The sequence below is a fragment of the Pygocentrus nattereri genome, chromosome 22, assembly GCF_015220715.1.
Source record: "Pygocentrus nattereri isolate fPygNat1 chromosome 22, fPygNat1.pri, whole genome shotgun sequence".
NCBI lineage: Eukaryota > Metazoa > Chordata > Actinopteri > Characiformes > Serrasalmidae > Pygocentrus > Pygocentrus nattereri.
In genome coordinates, this window is record NC_051232.1 from 22,774,999 (window position 1) to 22,794,259 (window position 19,261).

Here is a 19,261-nt window from a genome sequence, read left to right on the forward strand (position 1 = left end):
CAGGCTAACTCGCCTGCCATAAACTGTAGAAAGACGAAAATGTACAAAACATAATTATATAAGTATTTTCTTGCCACAGCACAGTGGTGCACAGAAATACAGACTACAGACTGTTGATGTGGTTGGTGGCAGTGGGTTGACCTGTGGTTTGTGCTGTGATACTGGTTTAGTTTGTGTTTACTCCATTTTGGAGATTCGATGCTATGGGCTGTCCATTCAAAGGTCATCACAATAATACTACACAAAAGCAGAGGATGCAAATTTGCATGGCAAAGTTCACACACACAAAATTCATTAATTCAAGACTGCAATGTGAAATCGCTCATCACAAGTGTGGCTAGGCCTTTAAGGCTGGGCAATATTAATTTATATAATATTTTCTAGGGAAGCATCAAACTTAGTACCAACATTTTGGCCTATTTAACCAAATACTGAAAAACAAATAAGATTAAGTCGGCCTACAACAATGTAAGCACTTAGTTTTAATGGTAATGAAAATGAGAAATGGTGATTTAAAATGTGGTTTGTTCCCTTCACTCTCTTGCATCCGTCAGCACAGATATGTTCAAACAGTTTGAGCAGCAGCAGATCAACAGCAAAAATGTTGGCCGTGTGGAGGTATTCACAGTTTCTATATCTCTGTTTATGCCACTACAGGTTTTGTACCACTTGGAAACACAACAGCAAAACAACAGAAGCAGAAAAAATATTTACAACAGATAAACACTGTTTAACCTCTCAGGATCACATGTAAGTAAGAGCAGATTTGGAGCAAAAATTCCATCTACATGCTTGCAATTTACAGTTTGTGTTATTTTTCCTTAATTGTTGTTTTGTCTAGCTAGAGTAGAATTACACCACTGTCAAATGTTTTGATGGGAAAAACATTATTTATTAACACTGCATCTTTTTATCATTAACATTTCAGTAAAGAATCCTGGCACAGATCTTCCACTGTCACATATCTATGGCTTCCAGAAGGTCTAGACTGACATTTTTCTCACTAAAATCTGTCCCACTCAGAGTAAACATGACTGATTAATTCCATTTAGGCCTTCAATTCAACTCCTGAAATCTTAATCAATGGGAGAGCTTGTTTGGCTGAATTAAAGTAGGTGTCACATAGAAAAAAATCGGATTGCTTAATTTTTAAACTTAACAACAAAAAGCATATTACTACTTGTAGGGTTTAAACACAACAAGCACCATGCTTCTATTAAATAAAAATGAACTAAAAATTAAAGACATGTACTGATGTGTTTTACAGAAGTCATTCTCTGAATGTGAACCTGGAAATCTTACAACTTCACTAATGAAATAGACAGAATCACACTTGAATTAAATTCTCACAGGAGTTCATTATGAGTATGTGAGAGAAATACATCATAGATACAGCAATTTACATAAAAACACACAAGCCATTTTCTGTTCAATGTGACAGTAAGAACCTCATTAGAGCAAACTGTTTAGAGTTTTGTGCTAATGACTCCAAAACACCTGAGGTTTGGTTATTAAGACTTGCATACCCGAATGCAGTTACGACAGCTGAGCAAATGACTGGTTTGAAATTGTCAGAATAAATGCAGTGTAGTTAGTGTGGTAATAAATTGCTCTTTCAGAGCTTTATCCATTAGCATATACCTGACACTTTAACATGCCACGAGTGAAGCAATTGACCCTCAGAGCAGTGAGGAGTGTCAAATTAACAGCATTACTGCAATCAGTGTTTAAAGGACATGGCTGGGTGAGGACAGACAACATGCTGCATTCACCCAACACCATATACTGACAATCAAACAGTTTTATTTGCTGTTCATGACAGATAGATGCAAAATAAATTGATCTGAAGAGGGAAAGAATTAAGAGGGATGCACAATAATATTAGTATCAGGAGGGAATTGTTTCAAGCAAAGTTTAGAAGCATTGCACAGATGCTTATATCTGCTGGGATACTAAGCTATTTTATTCATTTTACTACATTGCTTACACTCTATAAGTAAATGTTACATTTCTTCATATTGCTAAACCATTGGTTGAGTTGACAGTTCATTTTTTATAGTTCTATTTTTGTACAATTAGTCTATGTAATGTTATCGCTACAACATGGGGTCTGAGAGTAACACAATTTCAATACATATTGTATTGAATATGTCAATAAATATTGTAGTATTGTAGTATTATAGTAAAGCTGACTTGACTTGACTTGAACCAGGTGGATCTACTTCCAAATCCTGTCTTAAACAAGGTGTGTAGATATGTGTGAATATATATATATATATCAGTATCCACACTCACACACATACATCTAAAAGTATCCAGATATTCTAATTAGTGAATTCAGCTACTTTAAGGTGTGCCTATTGCTGACACTGATGTTTAGATGCTCATATACAGCTTGCATAATATCCATAGAAAAGCATTAACCCACACATGAGCCTAAGGTCACCATTCCCAATGTCAAGTGTTAGCTAGAGCAATATGAAGCCCTCTAGCTTTTGGCTGCAGAGCAGTGAAACTGTACGTTCTCTGGAGTAATGGAGCTCCATCCAACACCTTTGGGATGAGTTGTTTCTGATCCAGAAATAATCATTCGACATCAATTCTTTACCCACTAAAGCTCTTGTGAATGTTGAATGCAATCAAATCCTCACAGCAATGTTCCAACATCTAGTGTAAAGCCTTCTCAGAACAGTAGAGGCTGTTACTGTAGCAATGGGGAGGGGGGCAAACTCCCTATTAAGTCAATTTATTTCAGAAGAAACACTGGAAGAGAGGGCATCTACCAACCTTTAGACATATATGTATATCAGTATCACCCCAGTGTTGATGTATTGGTGTGTTTCTAGACATGAGAATGAATAAATGAAAGAATGAAGGAAACTAAGTGACCTTTAGGAACGCTTCAGTAAATCAACTTCTGTCAACTCCTGCATCCTGTACTTCCAGAAAACCGCTATGGGCAGAATTATATGTTCTTCAACAACAACAGAATGTAATGTATCTTCAACATAAATCCCATTCTGTAAACTCTCCCAAGCAATGGCTGAGTTGAGAGTTCCCCTCTAAAGCATGCAGAGACCAAATGTGAGCATTTTATCTAGGATAGTAAGGCCCTTCCTACTTTGTCCTCTTTGTTTGTGTAAACCAAAACAGCCAATTTAACCTGATCTCAAACAAAATCCAGATATTTAGGTGGCTGTGCAAAAGTGTACCCTGGTTCCAAAAGGAACAATTCAAATCCCAAATAAGAAAGACCAGCGAGGGGAAAACTAGGCCTATTTGATTCTCACATAGATGTAGAGGGAAAAACAAAAGGTATGCCCAACAGGACATAATGCAGCAATTACCATTCTGACTCAAACATAATCTCAAAAGTAATCTCAACACTTCAGCTAAATAAATGGCTAATTTGTAAAATTATCTGGATGACGGTATTCTTGGGGTTTAGGGAAAAAAGTAGAGGTGAACCATTCAATGTCATTTTTAATTTATTATTATTGTTATTATATTACTGGATAAGAGTCATCTTGAAGGAACTTGTAGTGTTCTTTGGTTCATAGATGGATTAAATATGTGTTGATATGATTGCATCAAGAAAGAAAGAAAGAAAGAAATGAAAAAAAGAAAGAAGGCCCTGTGACCATGGATGTGCAGGCACATGACTGTGCTGTGGGGAGTGTGGACACACAGCACAGAGGAAACAGCTATTTACTCCAAAATCAGCTTCACTTTTTTTTCACACTGCCCTTTTATTGCAGGAGCCTGGTCTAAATATTTAGATACCTTTTAACCAGGGCTATAATTCTGTAATCAGTCTTAAAAGTTCTAAAACTGCTATAAATAATACAGAATCTACTATGAGACCATTGTGTACATTCTGTATTCATGCGACTAAAGAACTGAAGTGTGGACCCACCTACAGGCCGTTAGAGGTCTTTAGGTGGCTGAATTTAGCCCTGTGCAGAGGAAGCTTCTCAGCAGGCTTCCTACAGTAGTGTGCAGCGGCCTGGGTCTGAGCTCGTGCTACCTAACCCCAGCAAACCCCCTCCACTCGTTTAGCAGGAAATGTGACGTGATCACGAGGAGATCAGAGTTCCAGAGAGTCACGCGCTAATCCGCTATTTAAGCTTCTGTGCTCATTTGCCTCCTGCGCGGCCAATCAGGGTGATGGAATGCTTGGGATGGCAGCAGTGAAAGCTTGTAGTTGTCTGTAGTTTCACAAATTGAGGGGAAACAACAGCTTGTGTTCATTCACAGGACAGATATTACGAACACTAGACATTAATCAGTAAGTGCTATTTTCTGTGTTACAATGTGGATGTATGGGGTTTTGGTGCTCTTGTGGGCTGATATAGTGCGTGCCCAGTTTCCACGGGTTTGTGTGACACCAGAGGGGCTCCGGAGCGGTCAGTGCTGTCCGTCTCCGTTCGGCCGAGCCGCTGACCCGTGCGGAGTGAGCTTGAGAAGAGGGCAGTGCATGCAGGTGCGAGTGGACTCGCGGCCTCACGGGCCTCAGTACCCTCACGACGGGCGGGACGATCGCGAGCGCTGGCCTATCAGGTTCTTCAACCGCACCTGTCAGTGCAGCGGCAACTTTTCGGGTCACGACTGCGGGAGATGCAGACACGGGTTTAGCGGACCCAACTGTGACCAGCCGGTGCCTGTAGGTGAGGAAAATGAATCAATAATCAATATGCTTATTAATTCCTAAACCATGTGTGGTGGTAGGTCTTCTATACTTATTATAGGTATTTTCACTTAGCAACACATGCAATTGGACTGAGGGTGTTAAAGGTTGTGCATGACTGTTGTTATTGAATAATAAGTCTAAGTATGTATATTAAGCCTGGGAATTTAAGGGGTTAAAATATCAATTAAACACACTACTCTTATGACAGTGCCAATAAATAAGGAGAAAAGCCTTAGTCCCCTGAAACAACATTTTTCTGTGTTCATGAAGAGCTCCTCATTATTCCTCATAATCCAGCTTTATCAAACTGTGACCTTCTTTCTCTCAGTCAGGAGAAATGTAATGACAATGAGCGCAAATGAGAAGCGTGCCTTTGTGGACGCCCTGGACCAGGCCAAGCGTACTGTCCACCCAGAGATCGTAATCACCACCCGCCGCTATTCGGAGGTGTTCGGAACCGACGGGAACACGCCGCAGTTCGAAAACATCACCATCTACAACTACTTTGTCTGGTCTCACTATTACTCGGTCAGTAAAACCTTCCTGGGTGGTGGAGAGCCAAGCTTTGGAGGTGTGGATTTCTCTCATGAGGGTCCCGGTTTCGTCACCTGGCATCGCTTCCACCTCCTACAGCTGGAGCGGGACATGCAGGTAAGAGCCAAGGAGACAGATGCATGTTTATTGAAATACAGCTCAAAAGAACCAGTGTTTTCATTTGTGATCCTAGTTTGTTGCAGATTCAGGTATAAAATGAGCTGTAAATGATTCCAAAACCTCTGAAAAAACTATCTAATGAAGTTCTGCTAAAATTAAAATGCAGAATGTGTCGTAGTTGCAAAGTATGTCTTGATCTTATTATTATTTGCCGGTATTAATGTAAATTAATTTTATTTTTTGTTTTTATTTTGGTGTCTAGTTTGTCACTGAATACAAGAGCATACAACTTTATTGTCCAACAACACTGGCAATTTCTTCTTCCTCTATCATAGCACAACAGGTGCATTCTCAAACAGAAAACAGGAGTAGAATATACTAAAGCATCAAGGTAACAGCTCAAACTCATTGTGAAGATGATGATTTGAGGCATTTACAGTTGCCACGTCTAAGCTTGCCAGTCATTCTAATGATATTGGCAAGCTTGCCTTTATTGTTACAATATAGCCTCCAAACCAATGTAGGCCTCGTATGTTTTACTCAGTCCAAAACCTTAAAGTCTCCTAATTAAAGCGGTCTCTGAATATAGTCTGTGTTCTCAATAAAACTGAACTTATCATCTGAAAAAAAAGAACAAGTGCTGGTAGGGGTTCCCTACTGTGACATATCAGTCCCTCTGTTTTTTTACACTAAGTTGTTATTCAGTATAATGACAGCTAACATAGTGAAGAATCTTTGAGTGGTAGTGTAGCTTCTTGTATTTAGTGATTAAATCTTCTACCCAGAGCCTGTGCCATAGGCAGCAGGTGCATAATCGATATTAAGCAGGTGAAAACGGTCTCAAACCAGACATGTGGGGGGAAAGATCATATTTAATTATATGTCAAATTGCAGAAAATCTTGTTACACTTGTAATGATGTGAACTAACTCTGAGATAAAGAAGCCATTGTTGTCAGAGTTGATACTCATTCTGGTGTGATTTGCTCTTTGCAGAGCATTACAAACAGGATTAGTCTACACCAGTAAACATGAGAGGCTCCTTACACAGACAATCATCCCCTGCCTTCTGCACACTCCAGCAGATTTATTCCATTGTCCTCCTAATTCCATTCTTCATTAGTCTATTTCTTTGTATACACACTGTAAAAAAAAAAAGGGAAATTCAACAGATTTTTCAACAATTCTTCAGGATTAAGTGGTCAAAATGTGAGCAAAGTCACTCACAGTAGTTTGATGTGAAATGCTTTGTTCTATAGAAATGTACTGACTTCAATTTCTTTACAGTGATGGTGATAGGAAGCCAAATGTACATGTCCAAAATACGTTTTCTTTGGGGACATTTGCCCTGTATATATCTCTCCACCATGAATGGATTTAAAAATACTTTCTAGACAAAAACATTTTTTCAAAACTATTGTAAAACAACTTTCTGTGATAAAGCATTTAGAGGCATTAAACTCTTTAGACATCTGGTTCCTTTCAGCACCACTGTGAATGATTCTGACTCTGAGTTTCTCTACAATGGAACATTTCACACCAAACCACTCTGAATGATTTTGTTTACATCTCAATGATGCAATGAATTTTACAAAATCAGTGGAATTCACTTTTACAGTTTTTATTTATTTGAACTACTAACAGTAAGAGAATGAGAATATGTCTTATGCTCTGTAACTAACGTTTTAAAATGGAAAACCAAATTTTTTCTGCAGGCGTCAATGTAAATGACAACATGAAGCAATTGCCATATTAAAGTTACCAGCTGACCTAATCAGAAAGATGATGAGCAGCAAGTGGATCCGAAGTATAAATGATTCACTGCACCATGAAATGATAACTTACCTATTAATCATCTTTAATAATCTAATAATTTAATAATAAAAATGTATTAATCTTTAACTGTAACTGGAGGAACTGTTACCACATTATTGGAGCATAGACAATAAAATCAACATCCAAGCCTTTTATGGATTTTTATGTTTGAAAGCAGCCAAATAGTGAGCCCATATTATACTGAATGCTATTACTATTGATCCTGACATTCTAAAATCAAAGCAGTTGATTTTGCAGTATTAGTCTTTAAGTCGAAGTGTCATAAATCAGTGTATTTTTCTCCCTCTGTTCAGGACATGCTGCGGGACCCGACTTTCGCATTGCCATACTGGAACTTTGCTATAGGAGGCAACCAGTGCGACATCTGCACCGATGACCTGATGGGCGCACGCAGCAACTTTGACATGAACAGCATCAGCTCCAACTCCATCTTCGCACAGTGGCGGGTGATCTGTGAGAGTGTGGAGGACTACGACAGTCTGGGCACCATCTGCAACAGTCAGTTCATTTCCCTCCCGTTCACAACATCTCCAGAGCGTCTGCTCCATGATTTTCTACTATTTTAAAGTTTCTTTAATAGAAAAAATGGTTGCATATATATGTATAAAATGCTTTTGTGTAATATGCTACATATTTACCTTTTTACATCACATGCACAGGTTCAAAAACAAGCTCAGGCTCGAAATTTAGGTATGAAATGCAGAATTGTCATTTTACTGATGATATGATGACAATAGTAAATAGTTTTGACTAAGTTCTCTTTGAATACTCTTTCAATACTCTCACAATCATCAGATTCACCCGGGAAGGGGTCCAAAGCACAGACCATATTCCAACATATTCTTCTGTACATCTCATGCAATTACAGATTTACACTTTCAGTACACTTGACTCACTGAAACCAAAACAAAGGAAGATCCTTTAGAAATTTGCAGGGATTATATTGTCTAGCATGACTGTAGAGATCCTGTGAGACACCAAAGAAATCCAGTTTTCTGATAGAACATCAAAGGCATTCTCAATGGCATTATTAGAATAAATACTGTTTCCTTCACATCCAATAAAAGGCCCAAGGGCAAGTGACCCTGTCTACATTCTGCATTCCACAAAGTCGCTCAGCGTGTTGTCTGGTGTGCTCACATGCTTCAGGAAAAAATCCTGCCCTGTGCTGCTTATCCAATTGCAAATGGGAAAACGTGTAGCAGTAAATGGTTCAGCCTTTGGTTTAGGCTCTCTGTATGGGCTGTATGCTGTTTAGATAAGCTTCTACCTGTGATAAATAGAATAACTTGGCATGTCCTAAAGCCCATCTCTCTCTCTGTGTCAGGCACGGAGAGTAACCCCATCAGGAGGAACCCAGCGGGAAACGTGGCTCGGCCCATGGTGCAGAAGCTTCCTGAGCCCCAGGACGTTGCTGCCTGCCTGGATGTGAACACATTCGACACCCCACCGTTCTACTCCACCTCATCTGAGAGCTTCAGAAATACCATCGAGGGTGAGGAGAGGCACATGTACACATATACATGCTTTACTGAACAGTGTATAATGCACATACAAAAGGATTGGCAATTTCACCCTTTAACTGACAACAAAAGAGATACAAAAATGTTGCACAATGTTGCACATATATACAATTTTGTTGCTTTAGATTTTTGCCATACCACCTAGCCTTTGCATCTCCTGCAAAGTTACCAAAGTTTTGTTCTCCAACACAAACAAAAATGAATATTTTATCAGTTTATTAGTATTCATTGATAATGGGTTCTTTGAATGATTTAATGTATATAAATTTATCTCAAAGTCTTTTTTGAAAACAAGAATTGGATAGAGGATCTCCTCTAGTTTATGCACTAAAAAAAAACATTTTCTAATTACTTTTACTTTTCTTCTAAGAAAATTTTTAAAATAATTCAAGAACATTTTACAATAGATTCAGTACCAAATTAGATGATCAGTAGTTTCATCACATTTGTGACAGGAAGAGCAGTCTGACATAACAGCAGAGTTCTGCTTAGGTAGTCGGTAATCTACTAACAGTTGTAAATACTTTTAAGGGAGATGTTCACAACTTTATTCCTTTCTGAGCACCCAAACATACTTCCAATGTAGCTATGCTAAAAGCTAATTCAAGTAGGAACAGGTACTTGAGTTCTGTGAAGTATGGGTGTTTATAAAAAAAGACTCTGAAGGAGATGAAGAACGAGATGTGCCCTTTAGGCCTGGTTGAAGCAATATGTTGACATCACCAGGAAAGTAGCATATTCTGTCAAAGTAACTGGAAAAGACCATTTCTTCAGGACACGTAAATATAATGATCCGCACACGCTGTTTCAGCAGTGATCTTGCACGACAAACCACCCTGTAGAATTAGCGCCCTCTGCTGCTGACAGTCTGGAACTCCACTCAGTCCAAATCCTTCAATGATGGAGCAGCAAGTGAAACACAAGCTCCGGGCCTTCTTTTGGTTACTGTCTGCATTAATTAACCCTGAGAGGTTTTCACCACTGAAAAAAAGCATAAATTATTTCTGACTCCCAGCTCATTAAAGCAAGCAGAAAAACTGTGGAAAGGGCAGATTCTAAACTGTCAATCCATGCCACAGTTTTTTAAGGAGCAGAGAAGAAATTTATAAACAGGAGATTTATAATATTTATTAGAGGAGAAGATTTATTATTCAAAAACAAACCAAAACCAATCCTTTACATTTCTGGCAGGTTTTGTCTTGTAATTTCAGTTGAAACAAGCAGTAAACCTTTGGAAATGGAGACTCAAGCCTGTCGATTCAGAATGTAAAATGAATGTGAATATAATTCATTTAAAGGTAATTAATCATGTAATTACATTTTATTATTTCTTTCATTTAGGAAATACCTTAGAAAGCAATTGAGTCTTGGTTTACAGAAGGGGTTCCTAATCCTTTGTAACTTTGACCACAAAGAAGATTTAATCTGTTTCAAATGCAAGCAAATAAAACATGAGAATCAATTTATATCATATTTTACCTGATTGTAAAATAACACACCATAATAAACACTGTTTGTTGCCACTTATCCATGATGAACTCTCAAACGGAGAGACATTTTACATCGACTTGCACACATGTTGAAAACATAAACATACAGTTGTATGTAAAAGTTGTGGCACCCATGCAGTTGACTTCTAGGTGAATATGTGTGGGCACATCGTAGTAAGGATCCAGCCTGTGCCGCTGGCCTCCAGCAGAGGGCGACAGTGGCAAAGTGTCATATCTTACAGGAACTCCAATTCCCAGAAGCCCTCGGGCTGATTAGGCCTAACCTGACACACCTGTGGACTCTTCTACTTAAGGCTGTGGCAAACAGCAGCAATTGTCACACTTTTTTTGTTTAGTTTTATTTTTTGAGGGGTCCAAACCATCTCAACCTGGCCTCTCTGGCTTTATCTCCAAACTGCTCCACCTTCACTGTCCCTCTGATCTGCTCATGTCTTGTCCATCCTTGTCACTCCCAACGAAAATCTCAGCATCTTCATCTCCGCCACCTCCAGCTCAGCCTCCTGTCTTTTAGACAGAGCCACAGTCTCCAAACCATACATCATAGCAGGACGCACTACTGTCTTGTAAACCTTCCCTTTCACTCTTGCTGCTATCCTTCTGTCACACATCAGCCCTGACATCCATCTCCACCCACTCCATCCTGCCTGCACCCTCTTCTTCACCTCTTTTCTACACTGTCCATTGCTCTGGATGGTTGACCCAAGATATTTGAAGTCATCCACCTTTACGACCTCTACTCCTTGCATCTTCACCTTTCCACCTGCCTCCCTCTCATTCCCACACTTGTATTCCGTCTTGTCTCTACTGACCTTCATTCCTCTCCTCTCCAGTGCAAACCTCCACCTCTCCAGATTCTTTTCCACCTGCTCTCTACTCTCACCACAGATTACAATGTCATCTGCAAACATCATGGTCCATGGAGCCTCCTGCCTGAAATCATCTGTCAACCTTTCCATCACCATTGCAAACAAGAAGGGGCTCAAAGCTGATCCCTGATGTAACCTTACCTTCACCTTGAAACCATTTGTCACTCCAACTGCAGACCTCACCACTGTCTCACTATCCTCATACATGTCCTGCACCACCCTAACATACTTTTCAGCTACACCTGACTTCCTCATACAGTACCACAGTTCCTCTCTGGGCACCCTATCATATGCCTTCTCTAGATCCACAAAGACACAATGTAGCTCCTTCTGACCTTCTCTGTACTTCTCTACCAACACTCTCCATGCAAAAATTGCATCTGTGGTACTCTTTCTGGGCATGAAACCAAACTGCAGCTCACTGTTCTGAACCTCTCGCCTTAGCCTTGCTTCAACAACTCTTTCCCATACCTTCATGGTGTGGCTCATCAACTTTATACCTCTGTAGTTGCTGCAGCTCTGCACATCACCCTTGTTCTTAAAAATGGGGACCAGTACACTGCTTCTCCACTCATTAGGCATCCTCTCACTCTCCAGGATTTTGTTAAACAACCTGGTTAAAAAGTCCACTGCCTTCTCTCCTAAACATCTCAATACCTCCGTTGTCCTCCTCTCTCTCTCATTTTCCTCATTCATTAGTTCTTCAAAGTACTCTCTGTTCACTCACTAGTACATTTCTTGCGTACTACCTTCATCTCTCTGGTTATCCCACTTTTTCTTAGCTGCCTTCTTCTTCTCAATACTCTCCTGGACTTCCTCATTCCACCGCCAACTTTCCTTGTCTTCTTTCCTCTGACCAGACGAAACACCCAAGACATTTTTGCCAGTTTCTCTCACCACCTTAGCTGTAGTTTCCCAGTCCTCAGGTAGCTCCTCACTGCCCCCAAGGGCCTGTTGCAATTTTTCCCTGAACTGCCTGCAACCATCCTCCTCCTTAGCTTCCACCATGTAATCTTTGGCTCTGTCTTCACTCTCTTCCTCTTCTTTGTTTCTAATCTCATTCTACAGACAACCACCCTATACTGCCTTGCTACACTTTCTCCTGGTACCACTTTACAATCTCCAAGGTCCTTGAGGTGGCATCTCCTGCTAAGGATATAATCCACCTGTGTGCACCTTCCTCCACTCTTGTATGTCACCCTGTGTTCTTCCCTCTTCTGAAAATACGTGTTCACCACAGCCATTTCCATTCTCTTTGCAAAATCTACAACCATCTGACCTTCCGCATTTGTGTCTTTCACGCCATACATACCCAGCACCTCTTCATCCCCTCTGTTCCCTTCATCAACATGTCCATTGAAGTCTGCACCAATCACTAATCTCTCCTCTCTAGGGACACCATCTACGACTTCATCCAACTTACTCCAAAATTCCTCTTTCTCCTCTAACTGACAACCAACCTGTGTTGCATATGAACTGACCACATTCAAAATTACACCATCAACCTCCAACTTCAGGCTCATGATCCTGTCTGACACTCTCTTTACACCCAGAACACTTTTCACAAGCTGTTCCTTTAGGATTATCCCTACTCCATTTCTCTTCCTCTCTACACCATGATAGAATAGTTTGAATCCACCTCCAATGTTCCTGGCCTTGCTTCCTTTCCATCTGTTCTCCTGGACACAGAAAATCTACCTTCCTTCTCTCCATCATTTCTGCAAGCTCTCTGCCTTTACCAGTCATTGTCCCTATGTTCAGTGTCCTCCACACTCCTGCCTTTCCTTCTCTCTCGCTGCCTTCTAACCTGCCTTCCTCCTCTCCTCTTTGATGGTCTTCGACCTACAGTAATCCAATTTCCACCGGCACCCTGCTGGTCAACAACACCGGAGGCGGTCGTTGTTAACCCGGGCCTCGACCGATCCGGTATGGCAATCATATTTGTGATCCGCATGATAGTTTTGGCACAAGTTTTACGCCGGATGCCCTTCCTGACGCAACCCTCACCATTTATCCAGGCTTGGGAGCGGCACCAGAAGTACACAAAGTACACTCGTAATGGCTGGTTTACATCCCATTATCTCAATAAATTTATTAAACACCCTTTCTCACGGGTTTTCATCTTTGCACTTGGGCCCGCCTTCCTGCTGTCCCACAACAATCCTCTACAGAGAACACACTTCTACACAATTTAATCCACAACTACTGTGTATTTGCTGAATTTAACATATTGGAAAAAATAAAACTATAAAATGTGGCTTTTGCAAAAGTTATGGCACATTTTATTTTTCATGTTTTTTTTTTTTATCCAATATACTAAACTAAGTAACTAAACAGTATTTGTGCATTAAATAAATTGGGTGTTCTCTATAGGGATGATTTCATTTAGAAAGTAAACCAAAAATTTCTTTTTTTCTCTCTCTCTATTTGTTTTTCTGACCAATTACTCTTTATACTGGATGAACATTTCATGATGAATGGCACAAAAAAGGGATTAATGTTACTTGTTTAACAAATTGAAAATATCATGTCATTGATATATTGATAATAACATGTCATATGACCAGGGGTGTTCAAACGTTTGCACACAACTGTAAATGTTATGATACCAGGCTTATTCATTTCATACAATTCTTTGTAATTCCTTCTTTCTACACTCACATATTAGCCCTCATCAAATAAAGACAAAATAAATGAATAAGTAAATAATTGAATTTAAATAGCGTATTAAACGTTTGTAATAAGTCTGTACAACATGTCATGATTACATATAACACAAAAAGCAGCCATGAAGATTATACACTAAGTTCTGTCATGTAGGCATTAATGTTCAGCTGTACTGTGTTACTAGGTTACAGCCACCCTGCAGGGGCTTATGACCCTGTGGTGCGAAGTCTGCACAACCTGGCTCACCTGTTCCTGAACGGGACAGGTGGAACGACGCACCTGTCCCCCAATGACCCCATCTTCGTCCTGCTTCACACCTTCACCGACGCTATCTTCGATGAGTGGCTCCGGAGACACCCAGGTAGCACCTGCTGAATGTCTTTACTGCATATCATCAGTGAAAAAAGTGATCAGTGAATAAATAAGATTACATATACAGTTTTTCATTACAGGACCTACATCATGAAACACAGAATTTGCCTCACTTTTATTTAGATGTAAACACGGTTAGAGTTTCAAAATGAGCTGTTCACATATGTAAACTAAACTGCAAAAAACTATTCACTGTTTTTGTGATGTCATAAAATCCAACTTATTTACATATATTAGCCTATTCAGCCTATAGCAGTTTAGTGCAGTCCATTCATGCTTGGGGTATTGGACGAGTTTCAGGTTCTTTTGTACAAGACACAATACAGAACAGCCAATCAGAAGAAAGGTCATTTCCATATAGTTTTAAAGGCACAGTAACATGAAAGCCTATTTAATTATTACTCTTAATGTTTAAAGGGGATAAAAGGGTGGGCAATGGTCATATAAAAATGTATGTGACTGACATAAAATCACAAAAATACCACTGCACACTTAAAAATGTCAGTACTTCTTTATTAAAGAAAATAGTTCTGTACAGAACCACGAACACTCAAATAACCCTTTGCTTGATTAAAGTGTGTTACATCATTAAATGGTTGTTTGGATTGATGAAGAATGTGCTGTAGAAAAGGTTCCATATAGCACCAAAAAATATCCTTCAATTATTACAATGTCAAACTGTAACAATAGAAGTAACTTTTTTGGTGCCACGTAGAACCATTAAAGAAATGTTTATCTCTTTGAGTGTTCATGGTTGTGTATAGAACCATTTTCTTTGCTAAAGAGCCCTAAGAGAACTTTTTAAAGATCTTTTTAAAGTGTGTAGTGGAAAAAAACCTAAGGGAATTGTAGGAGATGGGCCCTTTAAGGATTGACCAGTAACTTATCAGTTAACTTGGCGGGTCTTTTTTGGGGCCACAATTAATTTAGAGAAATATAAGTTCTCTGAGAAACCAAGCATATATACAAGTCTCAGTCACACATAAGTGATGTGTTCTTTTCTAAGACCTCTACATTACAGCACACAGTACATACTCCGTATTATAATTTACAGTCCTGTTTAACTGCACATTGTGCTGCTGCATTTTTTTTTTTATATTGAATGCGTTGCAAGACATAACAAATCTGTGGTTTAAGAGCTATGTGTTACCTGGAGAATTGTGTAATTCTAGTGTATGTTGTTGTTGTTGTTGTTGTTGTTGTTGTTGTTTGCTTGTTTGTTTGTAACATTTACATTACGCTGTTTGTATTTATTTTAGAATCTGCTATATATCCTCTGGAGAACACTCCCATTGGCCACAACAGAGATTACAACATGGTGCCTTTCTGGCCTCCCATCACCAATGCAGAGATGTTTCTCACAGCACCAGAAAACCTGGGTTATTCCTACGAGGTTCAGTGGCCGTGTATGTATCATATGAGTCTTTAATGTGAGGGTTTTGCTGCTTGCTTGCTCAACATACTTAGATTAAGGGCTGGAAAGCTTAAACCTTCATTTTAGATTAGTCTGTTTTATTAAGGGCTATTTTTATACTCAAACAGTGGAAAGTAGGGATGCCCAATGATAATTGTGTAAAAAAGAAATGTAGATTTGATATTTCAAACCCATATTTGATGGCGTAGAGTGTTTGTCAGTGCGCTAAAATATCTGCATTTCATTCATTTCACTGCATTTGTAACCCTCTACAAATACAGTCGTAAGCAGAAGCTTAAACGTTCCTAGTCATGTTACATGTTTTGTTGATTTTCTAAGTTGAAGCTGGCTAACACATCCTCTACAGACAACAAACGTAGATGTGACATCTGCAAATTTTAGTGCACAGTATTGATTTTGCTGAGTTTAATATATTGGAAAAAAATAAAACATTACCATTAAATCTTTCATAACTTTCACATTGGCCACATTTGATGTTTTATTATTTTATTGTACATGGTTTTTTCTACTATGTTGAACTCCACATGTAAACAGTGGGTCGCTGTAGAGGATGTGCTAACTCATTTTTACTGAAAAAGTCAATGTCATTTATCCAGGTGCCCACACTTTTGCATTCAATTGTAAATGTGACATTTTTACATACTTTTACATTTTATAAATGTAAACATATCAATATCAGCAGATATGTTTAATAAAACAAGCAGGTATCAGCCCAGAGTTAGCATGTTGGTGCTCCCAATAGGACAGTTTTGTATTTTTCCTTAAAGTGTTTAGATAATGGGAAAACTACATTCCCTTACTTTTTTACCCAGTTTGATTAAGCTGTTCCTGAATGGAACGGTGTTGTATATGAATATTGTTAAAGTTTCAAACATACAATTTGCTTCCCTGTCCATAACTTATATATTAAAACCAACAGCCTATTTTGAGTTCACCAGTGCCACAAAATCTAACCACTTACATATATGTGCCTACAGCGGTTTAGCTCTGCCCATTGACCTTGAAGTCATGAATAGTATTTCAGCCTGAACCACTTTTTGAATAAGGTGCATGCAGGACAGAAGAAGTCAATTACATACATCAGTTTTAAAGGCACTGTAAGAAAAACAGCCTATTCAATTACATAGCATAAAGAGAGATTGAAATAATGAATTATGACCATTTTGGTACATAAAGCCATACAATGTTATAAGTGGACCCCATAGAATAAATATTTGGGTATATGGGCCCTTTAGATTGGTTCAAGGGCTTAATATTATAATCTGAATCAGGTATTTTAGAGCAGGAAGATGAATCTTCTGGTTTGAAGTGCTACTGATTGACAGCACCTGATGATTTTCATCTATAAATGACCTTTGAAACTCTTTAATACATGCATTAAAACAAGTTTCAGTGTGTAACGACATGCTTATAATGACTGATTCTGTCTCCAGCACGTCCCATCACTCTAACTGAGATCGTCACCATCGCTGTGGTCGCAGCCCTCATCGTGGTGGCGATCATCTTCGCCATCACCACATGCGCCGTTCGCTCCAGATCGTATAAGATGGACGGAAGACAGCCGCTGCTCGGAGAACAGTACCAGCGCTACGACGATCATGACAGACATGACAAGACCCAGTCTGTAGTCTAAAACTACTGGTGCTCGCTCTACTACTACTACTGCCCTCTGCCTCTAAGACATTTTGTATCATTTCTATGTGGTAGATAGTGAACTAAGCTCTAAAGCATTAAGTGTGTAAGTGTTTTCAGTAAAAGGAGAAGTGCCTCAAGCCATACGTAGCCAAAGTCTGGGCATAACTCCTTACATAGAAGAAAAATGCCTAATTGCACATAGTCCTATATTTACATTTCAAATGACACGATATTAGGTGCTAACATTGCTTCAGAAATTGTTTGATGTAAATTTGTGAACATAAATTTGTAATTGGTGTTTATTTAACTGTTTTCAACGGAATAAAAACTCTGTAGACTAATTCTGCAGTTGAATACAATAAAAAAAACCTTTAACAACTTCACTCTTTCCATAGCTCTTTCCACCCCCTCACTTGCAGTCCCTGCAGTATTATATAGGCCATTGGTTCTGTGTGATAGACCAATGACCACTAGATGGCAGACTGTGCTGATAGTAAAGCATTATCACCCCTTATTGGTGTGAAAGGGACAGTTTAAATCACTGTGCTTGTGGGGTGTTTCTATTTCCTGTTTGTGCTGCACTTAACCCAACTTTAATCTTCACCTCAGGAACCAAAAACTTATATACAACCTCATTTAATAACATTTTTTTCTTAAATGACTTAATCCTGGCAGGGAGCAGCTAATGCCCCAAAAATGGCTAAATACGCAGTTATACAGAGTTATGCAGTTATATCAGAGCACACACGCAATGTGGATGTTTCCTCACAACACACCAGGGCTGCCAAAGGTAGCTCAAGAAGACGTTCAGTTTGGAGTATCACAGAGTTACCCGCACTCCTCACCCAGAGAAAAACATTTTTACATGCTACACATTCATTGTAAACATCTTATTTTTTGTAAACTTGTATTTTTAAGTGTTTATTAACAAATTATAGTGTAATGTTGAAGGCTTCCAACCTTCTTTATTTAGGTGTTGTTTTGATTTGTAGGCCCACAATTAGCCCACCACACACATTGTTTTTGTTGCTAGTAACTTGGGTTTCAGTGAACACCATGTTTTAAGGAAAGCAAATAACCTACAAGTTAGAACATGTTCTTTGTCAATAACAACAACTTATCAACACTGTCCATTAGCCAACACAGTGTGAGCTGCATAGACTTCACTGATGTCTTAACATTGCTGCATGAATAGCCATTCAGAGAAACTTACTCAGAATTGTTCACAGTGAGGCTGATAGGAAAAAGACGACTGAGGGTTTGTACGTCTCAAATGGTTACAAATATTCTGCCTGATGCCTGACACATAATGATAGCTTTGAGACAGTTTTGGCCTTCATTCATGGCGGAAAGCTCTATGCAGGGTCTTCTTCAGCAAAATGGTCTTAAGGTAATGATCAACACCACAAATAAAAACACAAAAATTAGCATATATATATAGTGTGTGTGTGTGTGTGTGTGTATATATATATATATACACACACATATATATACTGCATATACATATACACATACATTTCAAGCACCACAGAAGTGCTCGTCCTCAGAGTCATTTGTAAATGGTGATGCCATATTTTGAAGAACACATTTTTGTTATTTTAACTACAATAATCTATACATGACTATAGAATATATAAATTAAATGACATAAAGAAAACTATTTTAATTTTTAATTTAATTTCAATTTTATATTTAAAAATATATAATGAAATTTCTGGTCTTCAGGAGTCACGTCACTGGTGTTACAGCATAAGAACATTTTTTATTTTGAAATAAAAATCACAATAATGACATCACAACTTCCTTTTACCTATTTTCTGAAGACCTATGTAGGCACATGGTATGTCTTCTGTGTCTTTTCAGTTATCAAAAAAAATTTGAAAATTTACTGTCTTAATATTTCAAGTTAATTCAAAAGCAGTCAATTCCAGATTATTTTTTACAGTGTACAGTGCACCATTTTACGCCAAACCACTCTGAATAACTGTTTACATTTGGGCAGCGGTACAACACAGAAATTCAGAAAAATTGGTGGAATTCCCCTCCTAACTTTCCAAGGTCACTGCAATTAGCT

At 38.8% G+C, this 19,261-nt stretch overlaps 1 protein-coding gene across 1 annotated transcript; it reads left to right on the top strand.

The window, feature by feature from the left end:
* Positions 1-4,134: 4,134 nt before the first annotated feature.
* On the top strand, positions 4,135-17,570 carry LOC108427455 (5,6-dihydroxyindole-2-carboxylic acid oxidase). Its single transcript, XM_017697617.2, has 7 exons — positions 4,135-4,667; positions 5,019-5,341; positions 7,472-7,676; positions 8,506-8,673; positions 13,930-14,106; positions 15,377-15,523; positions 16,986-17,570. Exons 1-7 carry the CDS (start codon positions 4,313-4,315, stop codon positions 17,183-17,185), a joined length of 1,575 nt encoding a protein of 524 aa, XP_017553106.1. The 5' UTR covers positions 4,135-4,312; the 3' UTR covers positions 17,186-17,570.
* Positions 17,571-19,261: the final 1,691 nt, after the last annotated feature.

Excerpts from the sequence above, each read along its gene's own strand:
- LOC108427455 (XM_017697617.2), top strand. The coding sequence starts at position 4,313 with ATGTGGATGTATGGGGTTTTGGTGCTCTTGTGGGCTGATATAGTGCGT. Across the intron at positions 7,677-8,505 it reads TCTGGGCACCATCTGCAACA|GCACGGAGAGTAACCCCATC; the intron begins GTCAGTTCATTT and ends TCTCTGTGTCAG. Across the intron at positions 8,674-13,929 it reads CTTCAGAAATACCATCGAGG|GTTACAGCCACCCTGCAGGG; the intron begins GTGAGGAGAGGC and ends CTGTGTTACTAG.